At 39.4% G+C, this 16,324-nt stretch overlaps 1 protein-coding gene across 1 annotated transcript; it reads right to left on the bottom strand.

The window, feature by feature from the left end:
* Positions 1 to 5,710: 5,710 nt before the first annotated feature.
* LOC104615538 (zinc finger protein 217-like) lies at positions 5,711 to 15,567 on the bottom strand (the record flags this gene model as incomplete). Its single annotated transcript, XM_010297422.1, has 4 exons — positions 5,711 to 7,820; positions 9,125 to 9,253; positions 12,986 to 14,578; positions 15,442 to 15,567. Coding segments are annotated over 3 exons (1,829 nt in total), but the record flags the coding sequence as incomplete, so codon positions are not given.
* Between the last annotated feature and the right edge of the window lie 757 nt (positions 15,568 to 16,324).

Raw genomic sequence — 16,324 nt, forward strand, 5'->3', positions numbered from 1 at the left:
GGGCCAGGGCCACCTCTGCCCGGGGCTGTTGCTTACGCCCGGGCACGGGCTGAGCTTTCCGAGTTCGTACCCGGCCGCTGCCCCGCGTTCTGAGGCCGGCCGGGGCACGGCGGCTGAGCACACCACACCCAGCACGGCGGCTTGAGAGCTTTATGTCACTCAGGCCGTTTATTAGGAAGATTTATGGTTGGGAAAACAAAAGTTTAGAGGGGAAAAAGGCAACCCTATGTACCCTCAGCATCTGTTCCCAGCTCACATCGACGACTCAGCCCCGGCTCAGAGGCAATTCTGGAGCAAACTGAGCTTTTAACTGGGCTCCAGACCTCAGGCTGTCCTCATGGAAAGTGAAGTAACAAATAACACAAGAAAAACAATCCGAAATGGCATAGAGAAGTTCCGCCTATATTCAGCTGCTCCCCGCTACTGGGAAGACCTTCCCTTGTTCGTGGGAAGGAGTCGAGGCCCTGGGGATGATGATGGAAAGCCTCTCGGGACGCAGCACACGCAGACGCCCAGGCTGCCGGCGCTGACCCCACCCGGGCAGAGACCCTCTCCTCCTCCCGCCGCCCGTTCGCAGGGCCCGGCCTTTACCGCGGCAGGGGGAACCCCGGCCGCACCAAACAGGCAGCAGGATTTAGGCTACGTGTACACGAGGGCTGACCAGGGCCCTCCTCAAATGAGGCCTGCTCGTGTGCCCTGTTTTTGATGGTCGGCAGCACGCTGGGCACCGTAAATAAGCAGGAGAAGCGATGTGCTGGGCGGGGATTCAGGCAATATGGAGACACAGCGGGAGGCAAAGGCGGCACAAAAGCGAGCGGGAGCTCTCGGTCAGCACCCGGCTCGCCGCTGCCCGGGACTCTGCGGTACCTTAAGGTGCATCACCTGCACGCCCCGAAGGGGTTCTTACCCAGGCTGTGCCGTGGGGAATCGCAGCTCAAACACTGCCTTTGTTTTTTCTCAGCACATCAGACCACTGCAGTCTTGTGGAGCAAGGTCCAGACCACTCCGTCTTGTAAAATTTAGGACTTTGGCAGAGTTTTCTGCAGCCCAGTCATCCGAGCTAAGCCCTTTGATACCTCCTCTGGCTGTTGTGCAAAGTACACCTGAGTCCCTGAAGTATTAAGTGCACCCCATGTCTAAAGGGCCCCCGTGAGGTAGGAGGAGGCTTCTTGCAGAGACCAGAGATCAAATGAACCTCACCACCAACAGCAGCATTTGGGAAACCAAGACTGCCATTTAACTGAAATATTTATTGCAATGGTACTGCCACTTGAAATGTATTTACAACATTTTTAATACAGAAAAGATATACTTTTGCTGGTGAAATGGTGTTTTTATGGATGTAACGTATAGCTGTGGCGATGAACGCCGCCTTTGAAATGCTGGAGAGACTCGGACCTACTGGTTGTTCCTACAGTGACCAGACAGAACAGGGCTGCAATGCTGAGGTTGGACATTTCAGGTGCTAATGCGAAGAAAACATTACATTGTATTAAAAAAATATTGCCCAGAGAAATGTACCTTAAATATGAAGGTTTGGGTTTTTTTAAATTGATGTTAATTTTACATTAATACTCAACTTCAATTTATAATGATGCAAGTATTGCTACAGTTCCTCAGTTACCAAAGCTGGCTCTCCACCAAGAAGTCCTTTTTGCTGGTAGACTATCACTGATCTTTATTTCTAAAGCCTTTGTAATTAAATTCACCTAATTTCGCTTTCTGAGTGTGCAGGTCAGTGGCGTGGTGCAATTCAGGGGTGATTAAGGTGTCCCAGGACCAGGATTTATAATTCCAGTGCCAAAAAACACTGACAAATAAAAAAAACAAAGAGCCAGGACCAAAACCAGACCCAAAACATTTATGGTACCAGGACATTCAAGTATTCCCATTTAGTTGACAAGACCTGAAAAGCATTACAAGTGTTTGAGAATTTTGTTTGCTTGTTTTTCTGAAGTCAGTCATGAAATATCAATAGCTCTGGATAAACTCATCCCAGAATACATTCAGGTTAAATTAACAAAATGAGATGCCCTGAGCTTTGGCAAACAGCAATAATGCTGGTTGGAGAAGCAGGAAATCACTTTTTTTATATAAAAAGTCCATCTGTAAGCAATTGTGCTAATGCTTTAAAGGTGATCAGCTCAGGCTTTTGGAGTTAAACGGGAAAACAACCAAAATTCTTATCGGGAGAGAAATTTTTCAACCTGAAAACAGATTCTGTCAAAATGTCAAAGGTCCAGATCTAGGTTCTGCTAAGAGAGACTTTTACAAGACCCAATCTGAACAGAAATGTTGAGTTCAATTACCTTTTAACCCCAAGCAGAGGGCGGGAGACAAGCAATACAAACCCAAACACAACCCTGAAGGCAAATCAAAAAGAAACAGAAATTAAGAAGAGACAAATCTCATCCTGATCCGACTTTGTGGAACGCACAGAGCGAACGCACAATGCCTGGGAAGGTGTTTTCATTAAGGTGTTATTTGCACTAAAGTTTACCAAAAAATTGAGCCTGGAAAATGTGTTATCTGGACAATAAAGATAACTGAAGCGCAGAGCCATTTCTCCTCGCTTAACTGAGAGCAGAACCCTGTAAGCAGATGTGCGAAATACCTTGGCCTGCTAGCTGAAAAGCTGGGGAGTTTCTGCAGGTTTTGGTGAGAGGTCGTTAGAAAAACAAGCGAGGGAAAAAAAAGGAAGTTTGGTGAAAAAGTATTTCTTAATTAATTATAATTTCACTCAGTTGTTCTGATCTTCTCTTTTCCCTATTTACGCTCAACTTTGACATTAAAATTTCATTCAGTTTGCTCAGAATTACTTTAGCAATGTTAATTAGATTTTTGAGAACATACATATATATATTAAAAATTCAGAAGTACCCTGAACTGAAATAACACGTATCATTACAAAATATGAACTTTTTTTTTATTTGATAAGAGAGGGAATTTTTTGCTTTAAGTGAAAACTACTTTGTGATTTTCCAGAATTATCAGAAAACAAAGAAGTCTGCTGTTTCCTCAGCTCACACAGGTAACGCAGGCTCCTCTGGTTCACTATTTACCAACAAATTGCACCAAAGACGGAGGGATGAAGTTGCAGAACGGTTCTTTGCAAGTAATTATTCAACAAGACGAAAAATCAGTAATTAGGTCATGACTTTCAGAGAGGATTAATGAAAACGTTTTATATGTGTAAAATGAGTTTTAAATGCCAAAGTGTTACATAATTATTTATTAGAACACATTTGCTCATGCAAATAGCTTTGTACCTAAGATTCATGCAGAGAAATGTCTCTCATAGCGATATGTACCACGTTATAAAATGCATCATTTAATTAATCATAAAATCTTCGAGCAGTCAAAAATAATGGTAGCCAGCAGCTAAACTGCACACTAAATCTGCTCTGTAGCAAGATATTTCAGTAAATATTGATAAGGTGAGAAGAGAAAATTGGAGATAACGTTTCTGTATCTACAGATTTCCTTTGGTTCATCTCACTTGTCGGTAAAGTTTTCTGGTTATACTGTGATTTCTGTTGCACAGATTATTTAAATAGGTCAACATCTTTCTGCATGTATGGTCTATTCTGGGGCAGCTCTGTATTTGTTTTATTTTTATCTGCTTTTATGCAATTACTAATTAATTTAGGAATCTAAAGTAAACTTGGCCTTAAGATATATAGCCCCTTCAGCATAGCGAGCTGCTCCGTCTCCCGATGGCTCATCCCTTCCTTGAGCTTGTTCCAGGTGGCTCCTCTTTGCCGACACTGCCATCTAATGCCCGACCACGCTCTAAGCTCTCACTCGGAGGAAACGGGGTGCTGTGATTGCCTTTCTGCAAGATCTCCGGATCACAACGCTGTTGAGAGCCACCTCTCTCTGCACCCGAGAGCTTCCACCATTAACAAGAGCCAGCCAGTGGAGCAACGATGACTGATTTTGGGAGTGCTGCACCCACTGATGGGAAGTAACAACCTCTCCCTGCCTTGCAGAAGCCGAGAGACATTTGAGAAGTGTTAAACAACGGAAGAGATGAACTCCCGGAGGCTGCAGAGCCCAGCTCAGCCTGGAAGCTGACAGCAATGGTATTTTGCATGTAGGGAGCTAGGGAATAACCTTAATGGAAACAAAGGGGGAAAACTTCTAAAGAGGGAACGGTATTACTGAAATCCAGAGTTCCCCAGTTCCAAGCTTCGTCATCCTGCACAAGGATCAAGGTTGGTCCAGAGTGAAGTATGTTGCTTTGCTTTCATACAAAATATACAGAAGGAAGATAAAGCCGCTGTATCTGCCCTAAGTAGATCAGGCTCAGTTCAACTACAGCCAATAATAGAATTAAGAACAGATGATCTGTCAAGATACACCACCTTTACATTTAACTCTTTCAAGACAGAGATGGCATACTTACAGGTCTCTGGTCAGAACAGAAACCAACATCGCAGTCTCAGAAGTGTTAAACCAGAGCATTTCTTATTGTGTAATACCATGCTCAACCCAGCAGCCTTCTCTCTGGAATTATGCCCCAACAGCTGCTGATAGCTACTGATTTTTGCAGTATTCCCCCTATGACCCAATACTGGACTCAGTATCTACCACTAATGAACTCCAAACCAAATAAAACTGCATATCATATAACCAACCCTCATTACAGATAACAATGCATGTCAAAATGGGCACTCTTGTAATTAGCATGTAGTTACTCAATCTGCATAATTACACAGGGTAATCATGCTGCAGCATGTTTGGAAATGCTAGATCTCATTTTCCCCAGTAACCCTAAGTCATATGAATATCTTCTATAGGAACTACTACTTTAGATGCTATGAATTAATATTAAGATGAAATTGAATTAAATGTACTGATTTTAATGTCATGAATGCACTCATAACTATTTTTTCCCCTGAGAACCATCTGCAATTTAGAGACTTGCTAATCCTAATTAAATGCACTTTTCTTAAGTGTGTGCAAATGAACAGAGAAATCTGCTCAGTAACACACTTGCATATTTTCCTCTTTCACAAAGGGGAAGAAGAAACTGTGATTTAATATTAGATCTTCCTCATAAGAGAAAATGAGTGTTGCTTCTTCCTATTTTCAAGACATACAGTAGTCTGACTGTGTATCTTAACTGGTAATTCGTTAAAAGCATAGGATGAAGATCCCTCAAACTGGCTCATAATGCGGATCTGAACAGTTAGTGTGACTGTGGAGAAACGCTGCATTTTAGTTATGCCTTCCAGCATTTTAGGTAGTACTTTAACTCCTCCGATACCCTGATCGGTGGCAAACAGAACCCGGCACTCTGCAGGTTATTATGCAAACCAGTCAGCACCACGCTGTATTGGCACAAGGGGGGCAGAAACCACAGCAGATTCCTCATCATTTTATTATCAGAAAGAATGCATACAATAACTCAGAATGCATACAATAACTCCATTTCCTTTCTTGAAGGAAAAGGAGGGAAAGGAACAACCAAAAGTGTTTCTCCATTATTGTAAGAGTTCTCCTCTTAAGGCTCACAGACAGATTTTCTGGGAAGTCACTCTGTATTTTCATATAAGCAGCTGAACACGGCATGAATTTGGTTCTGGGTATTGGCAAGTTCTCCTTCTCCCCTTCCCCCAGCAGTGCAAGTATTACAAAAGGTCAAGTGAATGTGAAATTCTAGGCAACTCATCTTTAAGCTTTCAAAGCAAGACACAGAAACCAGTTTTGCAAAACACCAAGTCTATATTTACATCCACATGTAATAATATACTCAACTAAAGTGAAATACATCATAAATTAAATGAGTAATGTGTGCCTACTGCTTGACGACTTCCTGTTTCAACAATTAAAATTAAAAATGGAATGAAATAAATACAAAAACAAAAAAAATCAACAATTTGTACCTCTATATATGCACTGTTATTTCCAAAGAAACATACAAAACCAGTAGTATCCCAATAGTTAATACTGATGGGCAAAGTGTATTCTGAAGTACAGGGCTGTGCTGCCACGAAATAGAGTCTTCATGTCCATTTTTCCACTCCAACCCCAAGATACCTACCAAAAAAGCCTTGAGGGAAACTGTACCAGCATGAAGGGAGATTAAAAACAAACAAGTCTTAGGTCTGTTTGCCAAAACATCTTAAAAACCAGCCCTGTACATTTTGATCACAGAACCCCATAAGGTACACAGATGATAGTTACAGCATGCATTCTATAAGACTCATTGAAAGATCACGCAAAAAAATAGATTAACCATTTTCCAAGTGAATTCATCTTCAAAAAATAGGCTATAAAAGTGCAAAACTAGGAAAACAAAATTCTAGATTATGTACATATGGCTCAGCTTATGAACAGGAAAAAAGGTAAATAGTGTACAATTTCCTGATACACAGCACTTCATTACATCGCCAGTTTACAGAGACATTAAAAATAGGTCCCATATACAGGAACTAAGACATACAACTGGAACATCTCAAGTTGCATAATGAAAAAACAAGAGTTTCTAGGTTTTGCTATTTTACATTTGCTGTATGAGGGAAGAGAGCAAAATGAACAGTGCAAAATTTTTCCTTTTTTGTTTTACTAAAATATATGGAAGTCAAAGCCAGGTACAGGAGAAATTAACTCTTAACTACAGGCTTTATGAGAAGCAACTAGGAACGCAAGTCAAAATATGCAACAATTCTGCTTTACTGGCTGGTAACTGGCCATCCTCCCTTTACAAAAATTAAACTGCATGTGCATTAGAAAAAACTCTTGTTGTCTTCACAAAAAAATAAAAGGAGATATTCTCCCATTAACAGGTTATTTCTCACTTATTTTAAACACCCAGTAGATGCTAAAACTCGACATCAAGAAGCTTCCAAGCACAGTCAAGTAGGCTACACCATAGCCACATCCCTTTTGAAGTCTGTAGATCCCATATTCATATTGCAAGTCTGTCTGTGACTTTACAGTTTGGACAAAGGTGCAAAGTAGTTTTCCTCTAAGTGTAACTGTATTGAGTTTAGTACAGAACTAAACATTTGAAACGATTAGTATCATTTCTCATGCAAGTCCTAGGTATTTTCTGCTGTAAAAGTTTGTATGTTGGTAGAGATGTTTAAGAGGCTTCTCTGAAGAATAGCAACAAATGCCAAGAGAAGAATCCAACTGTATTTCAGGAATGACATACTGAAATACAAATGTCAAGTATTGCCTCGTCCTTGCATTTAAAAATATGCTGGAAACAACCCCAGGGAAACAGATCCAGATCCCTCCAACACATTATGGTCCTAACATACACAAGGCAGATCAGCATAATGTCAGCACCGTTGCTTTGATGTTCACAACATTTATAAACTAGACAGTTTCAGACAGTTTATTTGGAAGTTGTTTTAAAAAAACTAACATAGTTCAACAGAAAAAACAGATGAGAAACCTTCACCTTTATGAAAAACGAGCATTAAGCCAACAGGATATCAACTTCAGTATCTACAGTTTACCTGAGGTGCAATGATTATATATTCTTTCAAAGAGAAACTCTTCAGCAGCACTCAAGTATGTAAAAATATAATTCCTACCTAATATTTGGTCAATTAACTCTAATGAAAAATACTCAAAAGTCAATGTCAAGATATACATTCTCCACACACCTTCATAACCCAATTGTTTAGACTACTTTTTATGGCTATTTGGTACAAAATGTTAACAGAACCAGTATTATAAAACTGTAGTGTTTTTAGATACAGTACAATCACAGCTTAATTCAGTAGCTTTCACCATTCATTTTTCCTCAAGGGATGAACTGCAGGTATAACTCCATGGAACATGCACTTGTGTCCTTAGACCTAGGGGGAAAAAGAAAAAAAAGTTTTGTGATATACAACTATAAAATAGTACACCACCTTTTTTTGTTGTGAGGAATGTCCTTAAAACATAAAGGGAATTTCTTCTGCACCCTTGCATGTCTATTTAGAAGTTGATATTGCCATATAAGGTCTGCATCTTCTATTTGCCAAATAAAAGCTGGCAATCGAGTCTACTTTTGAAGAATACTTAAGGCCCAAGTAGAAATGCAGGCAGGAAATTGAGTTAGCTTTAAAAAGCACAACTAGGCAAAAATATGCTTAGTAGGGGGACAATAAAAGATTAGAAGAATATCAAGAAATAAAGCAAAGTATTTTAAAAGCTGTCAACTAGATGTCAGATAGCTCTGCTCCCCAGATATGTAAAAATCTTTCCATAAAATAGAGCATGCTGGTCCAGGTGCTATAGCTATATTCAAGACATATCTCCTTAAATTTGAATGAGGAAAATTATCTGTAGCTCTGGGTTTGATAAAAACATACAGATGTATTTATTTATAGTCTTATAGAGTACTTATCTCCTTAGCAGCTAAGAATGTTGCAAACACAATGGGGTTGTTAAGTTCTGAGATACAGCTACAGAACCGAAGAGATGAAGCATGGGAATTCAGAACACCAGGCTAATTCTTTTCACTGGACCTGTTTCCCTAAGAGGCTACACCCACCCCTCAGTCAAACAAAGGAAAAACTATTTGGAGCAACCTCTCCGGTACACAAAGATAAACTGTCAAGGAGCTACCAGGAAACCCTTACTTCCCTATGAAATAATCCACCAAAGAGTCTTGTTGTTTGAAGCAATCCTCACAATCTTCAGAAGTTGTAAAATGAGTAATGTCTACGTTTTCAGGAAGGACTAACCAACTTAACCTCTCACAGGATTCATGAACTGCGATAACAGGCACTTCCTCTCATTTCTAGTTCTCCACACGATGTTCCCCCATCCCCACGTACTGACTTAAGAGGAAAGCCCTTTTGTCAAACACTTCCCACTGGTGGTGTAGCTAATCAATACATTTAACTATCATTGGCTCTTCCTTTTTTTTTTTTTTTTTTTTTTTGTTAAGAAAAGGGGCATCTGTTTTCTTTTTGCAAGCCACTACCACTATCCAAAATAACTAAAGCTGCTACACCAGTATTTGGTTGACTTTGTTAAGAGGGCAAGTTCATATTTTCAGCTGTTCTGGTTGAGACTCTCATAACCTCTGATCATGCTATGCTGCAACCTTTGATGTTATGAGTACATAATGCAACATTTAAGTAACAATTAGCTCAAAAGGTTTGTTTACCGTTTCTTGAAGTAAATGATCAAGTCTTCTTGTCACTTGGCCGAAAGTGTGCATTACCAATGAAACTTTCATAACTTCGCTTTTGCAGCACACTGCTAGATAAGTGTTGGTATGACACTGATCTCTTTCCTGGCAAAAATAAAGTTAGAGGAGTTAGAATTATTTCCTGCTAATCTAATTGGTCAGACTGTGAGCAGGTCTACATTAGCATCCAGAATCCCAGAGACACTACCACAAATCATCTCACGGGCAGGGCCCCAAGACAAGATATCCCTAGTTCTGTTAAAAGATTATATGAAATTCAGTATCCAGAACAAATACAAGAGGAATGACAAACATTAATTTAAACACTTTAACTTAAGCTGTACACATGTGATGTCCCTCTCTCCAGATTTTGCTCATTTCATTTGCAAGAAATAAATATCTTTGCTTAACTCATCACACAGCAGGCTTCACTGTAAGAAAGTTTAAGTGCTGCAGTATATTCTATAGCATGATGCCTGCATATCCAGTTTCTGTATGTTTGAAAATTTAATTTTTGAATATGAGTATTTGGGAGGAAAAACAGGTATACTACATTATTGCCATGATACATTATATGGCAATTGTGACACTTTAAAGAGTGTTAATATACATTTACTTGAAGACCTTTGTTAAGCAATTTTCAGTCTAGTATACAAGTAATTTCATGTTTATCTGAGACCATTAATTCAGATTTATATATGAGAAATCAATGCCTGTTCCATATTAAGTCTTATTAGCTTAAGCAAGCAGTCAAAAACACTTCATAAAATTAAGGAAAAAAAGTCAAGAATCATTACTCCCACAGGATACAAAAAGCCCAACTGCCATGCATATACCAAGAAAGCTTTAAATGCAGCATTGAAAAAACCTAGCAAGCTTTAATTAAATTAAAATGGCAAAGCTAAATTAATATTTCAACAGAATCTACGAAGCCATTCGAGTGTGTCATGAGCAATTGTCTTTAATTTGCAGCCTCTGCCAGATCAATCAGCCAACAGGTTATCCTTGATAGCATGTTGCCATTGCAAAGGCAACTAATTTGAAAATAACACAAACTGAGTGGTTTCAGAACGTTTCTGTCTCTTCGGGGCAAGGCAGAATGGCAGAGCTTACAAGCAATAACGGAAGGCATCACGCTTTAATCAAGTTTGCCAAGTGGAACATATTCTCATGACAACTTGATCCGGCATTTAACATGCAACATAACGTGTTCATAAGACCTAAATAATGTTGCCACAAGGCACACAGGCCCTTAAAAAAGGTTTTGACATCACGTTTTATAACATCACCAGAGTTCAATAAAAAGACTACAGAAACCTGCAGGTCTACACCTGCAGTACTTGGCATATGATATCTTACAAAATACATCTCTGAGGAGTTGCAACTCCTTGACAAACAGTTGTGCTTCAGCTTTTTAACAAAAAAAGGTTTTGCAGAAACTTTGGTCTTCACTGTCTCCACCCATGTTAAAACTCTAATGCCAAGAGGTTTGCCTGTCTGCTCCCTTCTACCCTCTCAAATAACTATCAAGGTTTGGGTTGGGTGCTTCTGAGCAGAACGGTTGGAAAACTCGGAAATTAGCCTTAAAGGCCCACATTTTATTGCACAGGGCTTTTATTGAAGTTGCTAAGAAAACCCACAGAGGGGGTCTTGTTTCACAAGTCTTTCCAATGTAGGTAACAGCCGTAAAAAGTTGCTTTTCTTGCCCTGAGACAGCACTGTGTAATGAACAATGAAATCTTTATTTCCATGACAACAATACCATCAAATTAGTTGCAGCCATAGTTTTGAGAGCTCTAAATAACAAGAAACAGTAGAAAGTTCTTGACTACAGGCTACTTTCTCCAGGCTTGTACTGAAAAAGAGGAAGAAAAGCCTACCACAGATTTTTCTGGCAGACAGGTGGAGCTTTCAAAAGAAGAACAAGGTGGATTCCAATGAAGTAACTGTTTAAAAATAGTACTGCATCAATTGCTATTTCAATAGGCTAAACTCAGTAAGACTACTGGCAAAATAAGAGAATTTCCCTAACCCCAACATAATGCTGGAAAGGAGCAAGACACTGCCCACCACCTCGTCCCCGAGGTACAGACTTGTCTAGCTGGTTGAAGGTACAAGACTTTTTAACTTTCTGCTTCCTGTTTTCATGAAAATTAATACGATTTTATACAACATCAAGAGCATTCCCTCAAAATCCTGAATGTTCTATCTGCTCAATGTCATGAAGCACAAGTCCTTGCTCCGTGCAAGTTAATGTAGTTTAGTCCCTAAGGACAGTCGTGTCCTCCACCAAATGTTGAGATCGCACATTAAGCTCTTAGCTGCTATCAACCATTAATTTTAAAAATAAAAGTCTTGCAAAGCACTGTAAATTCCACAACTGCACTGTGTGCCAAAAAAAAAAAAACACTGTATGTGTTCTCTCAGATCACTAGGACTCAAAAGACAGCAAAGCAACAACATGTGTCATTCTGCCCATCCCTCTGCATTCTGTGCATAACCTAGTGCCCGTTTTACATTCCTCACAGCAATTCATGGCACAGTACACTGTACAGACAACACTCCTCATGAAACTAGGAATTAACTCCGTTTCACAACCACTTCAGTGAGTCAACTGTGATGCTGGTTTTTCCTTTATCCACTCCCTCCCCAGACTGGAAAGAGAACTGTAACACTTCCCTTCATCCTTCCATAACCCAGTAGCAATCCTGAATATTTATAAAGCCCACAACCTCAAAACAAGCAAACCAAAACCAGAAGATAGTTAGTGAATACATTTTTTGTCACATAACTAAATGCAGATTTAGTATTTTGCAGTTTGCTCTGACCTAAGGTAACACACCGCTGCTTGTTGTGAACCCAGACTACTTCAGAAGAATAATCTTACTACTTCCAGAAAATGGGAGTATTCAGAGTTCAGAAATTTAGAGGCTTTAAGACTACACAGCACACACACACACACTAGTCATTTTTATACTCTTCGTTTCAAAACTCAAAGTCCTATATTTATAGCTAAGTCCATAGTGACCTCAGCTTAAAGTTATAAATACCATCTTCTACAAATAGTCAGATAACTGCTTAAATATCACCTAGCGCCTTTTAATCTTGGCCTCCTGCTAAGTTTTGAAAGTGGTGGCTAAGAATAAAATACGAAAAGCATGTATTTCATAGAAGTAACAGATTTTTCCAAATACATCACAAACCATTTATCTCTGCTAGGCCCAGAATTCTCCACAAAACGTTACTACTTAGTGCAGTGAGACACCATAATTAGAATAGCAGAAATATGTTGTCTTGATTTAACAACATACTCTGCTCCTAAAAACTAAACATTATAAAAACCCACTGAAGAACAGAGGTATAAAATTTAAATCCTAGTTTTATGTTTGCAATACATCCTTTTCTGCAACTGAAGGGAACAATTGTACATGACAGCTTTTTTTTGTGAAAGGTTTTATTAATATTCCAGATGGTCCAAGACTTCTTGTCTATTAAGCAGAAAGGCTCATTCCATATCCTGGATTAGTTAGCATGTCTGGAGTGCCCTGATGAGCAAAAAATACATGTTTGCTCTCAGAGACCCATGACTGGGGGGAGGTGGGAACTTGAGGAACTTTAAATCCCTCTTTAAAATTCAGACCTTCCACGCCTAATTCCCCAATCCAGAAGTTTACTGAACCTGGATTTTAAATTTAAAATCCAAGCATTGATGGACTTGGTGAAGTGCCAAGTACAGCTTTATTTTCACTGTTTCAAGGTGGGTACACACTTACACCTATTTCATTCACCTTCCTTCGTAATGGTGTAAGACATTTAACTAGGAAGGAGATACAGTACCTTCTGCTGTAGAGCTGGTTACTTGGCCATTGCTAGATCCACAAGAGCTGTAAAGTGATCCAGAGCTATATGGCTCATAAGGTTTGAGAACAGTCAATACATTAGGAGGATCAACATCATCTGAATTCAGAAGCCCTTGTTTGGTTGGCAAAACAGAGGATGCAGGTTTGGTGCGAGAACATTCCTGAGGTAGCAGATTTGCATATCTGTTTGCAACACGAAATCTGCTCATTTCGTATCTTCTGTAATTAGCCACTGGAGAGTCAATATGTTCAATAGCTAACAGATTAGGTTTCATTCGTTTAGAAGACGTTTCACCATAGTCTAGATTTACATTGCTCACAGATTTGCTACAAAGATAGTCTCTTCCTCGATGACAAGACCAGGCAGATTCATTTAGGTGAGAGTCGAGAGCCCCATTCGTACTGCTGCTTACTAGACCAGACTGAGGCACTGGGACACTCAGAGCTTTTACTTTAGATTCAGATCTTTTTACTCTGTCCAGTACTGGAGAGATGCTGGAACTGGAGTGCATTTCTTGCTGAGGTTGTCTATAGTTATTTGCCTGAGCTCCAACATTACTTTGCTGTTTATGAAACTTGAGGTTACTTGGGGCTGCGCTGCTCGAGTCAGCCACCGAAAAGAGAGCGACTTTGTTCTGTGGAGTGTGACATTGCTTAGCTTTCCCCGTTTGCAACAGTTTTTGCTGTGTAGATGGGGAAGCCTTACTTTTATTAGAATTAAAAGACAGAGGAAGCACATCTTTACCAAGCAGAGCTGGAGGGCATCCAGTGCGTCTGGCTTTAACTAGAGCCTTGCTTCTATAGCCATTTTTGTTCACGGTGTCAGGGTTGTATTTGTGCATCAGCCTCTGGTGCATCATTAGGACCTCTGGGTAAAATGTTCTGTAAGTACAAAACGGACAGGTGATGGGTGCTAGCAGGCCTCTAGTTGAAACCACTGAACATTCTTGTGAAGTCCCAATAGATAAGTTCAAGGGCTTTTCTTGAGAGTCCACCACAGGTTTGTGTTTGTAGTTTTCAGTGCACTCTCGCACATCATTCACATTTTTTCCATTCTTTAAAGCACAAATATACTGGACATCATCTCCCTCTGATGCCACAGAAGCCTCTCTCTCTCTCTTATGAGGAACACTGGGCTGAGCTTCCTTTGTTTCCTTCTCAGCCTTTAGTTTTTCCGGGTAAGGAGTGGACACATTCTCGTGTATTTTATTTGAATTGTTACAAATGGAACCTTTGTTTAATTCCCTAGAATTATTTTTCACTTTTAAAAGGACTGTGCTGCCTACTGCATTGTTCAAGGACAGAATTTCCTTTTGCTGCTTGGTAGGTGGGCAGCCCTCAGCATCTTTGGCACAATCAAAAAGCCTCTTCGAATTTTTGGTTTCTTGAGCACCGTCAGCAGCCAGCAAGAGCTCCGTGTCCTGACTCTGTAATGAAACTTTGCTGTCACTTTTCACGTCTGCTGCACTATCAGCTTGCTTGTCCTTGTGATGCCTCTCTAAATGATACCTCAGTGACGTTTTCTGTGCTGCTGCATACTCACAGAATTCACATTTGTACGGTTTTTCACCTGAAACACAGTTTTATCAGTAAGTTTGATACAATTTGATTTGAAATCTTGAATACAATTAAAGACAAGGGAATAACTGTAGTAGACTGCAAAACAGTTAAAAATATTTTTCTTTCCCTTTCCACATACTCATAATTCTCAAATGCATCTAAACCATTTAAAACAACTAAAACAACTAAAACAACTCCTTACTGCTTTTACTAACTACAGTGACATCTTCTGGCTATGATGAAGATATTTTCCACATGTTGGCTATGGAGATGGTAGCTGACAATATGTTTGACGGAGATAAGCAAGAAGTATAGCTGTGGGTCAACTCCAACAACTTGTAGCCCTTGATCATACCACAAGTATGCTATTGAACAACACGAATGTTACAGTTCATCTATAAATAGAGCTGTTTCAAAAGAAACAGGGACATACATAAACAGAAAGAGTTCGCCTGGCTATGGAAAACAAAAAGTTGAGCTGAAAAATAGACACAGCTTTTTCCCAGGTACCAGCAACTGGCAGATGATCAACTTAGTACTTTGGAAATAGGCTATTTTTAATTTAAAAAAAAAAAAAATCACCAACTTTTTGCTAGACTGCTAAAAGCAGAAAGAATTAAAGTTTTAAAATGTATTCTTAACAATACTTAATATAATTAGCCCTATTCAAAAAGACTTGCACTTACGTAAATCATTAATTCCTTCTAAGAAACGTCATTTTTGATTTTTTTTTTTTTTTGCATTAGAGAACACTTTGCTCTTAATATCAATAATTTCAAATGCAACTTCTGTTTTTCTTAAGCAAAACCAACACTTCATCCAACTGGATTCAGCAGACTTCCTACCCCTCCCGCAAAGGTGAAGCCCATTTACCTGTATGAGTTCTGAGATGAATATTGAGGTAATAATTTGAGCGAAAATACTTTCCACAATAGCTGCATTCTCTGGAGGCTCCAAGGTTTTTAACTTTTGCTCTTTCCAAACCATCTTCATTTTTATCTTTGGGAGAAAATATAGCTATATTATGAAGAGCAAATGAAAATTTGGAGTCTCGCTTAAAACTGTAAGTAACTATCTTAACTGTTTAATTAAGGGAAAACACAGAATGATGAACTGTTGTCAATTCCTACAGTCTATGAGCATCTTTTGTTCTGTACTGCTGCACAGCTAGCAAAGAGCAAGAGAGTTAAAAAGGTTTCTGTCTGTGTCAAGTAACACTGTGGTTAGTGACGGTAATGAAGCCGCCCCAGAGAACAAACAAGATGCAAAACTAGGTCTCAAAGAGGAAAGAAAATTATTTTTACTGACCTACAAGAACTTGATGGAGAATGGCCCATCTCAAAAATTCATACAGTTCATAAACTGTATTCTTTTATTAAAGAGAGTGCTTGAAGGGAGTACTAAGTGTGAACGTGATAATCCAAACTGTAAGCCTGCTCTGTGCACCATGGCAAAACACAGGAAGATGTTTTGGGGAAGGAAGACAAAGAGAAAGATGGATTTTCTTATTAACTGCAATAATTCTATTATTATTTCTGTGCTAATCAATGGAGCGTCATGCCTGTATAACAACATCCTTACATTTAATAAATAATCTTTCACTTTTATTTTTCAAATAAAAATATTTGCCATATTTTGACAAATACGGGAGTAGGAGAGTGACAGGGGTTGCTGTTCTGTGAAACATGTTTTCAAGCAACAAATTCACAGATTAAAAACTGGTTGCACTCAAGTGTAAGCAGCGGTAGTTACCACT

Source organism: Phaethon lepturus, unplaced genomic scaffold, assembly GCF_000687285.1.
Source record: "Phaethon lepturus isolate BGI_N335 unplaced genomic scaffold, ASM68728v1 scaffold40691, whole genome shotgun sequence".
NCBI classification, from domain to species: Eukaryota; Metazoa; Chordata; class Aves; order Phaethontiformes; family Phaethontidae; genus Phaethon; species Phaethon lepturus.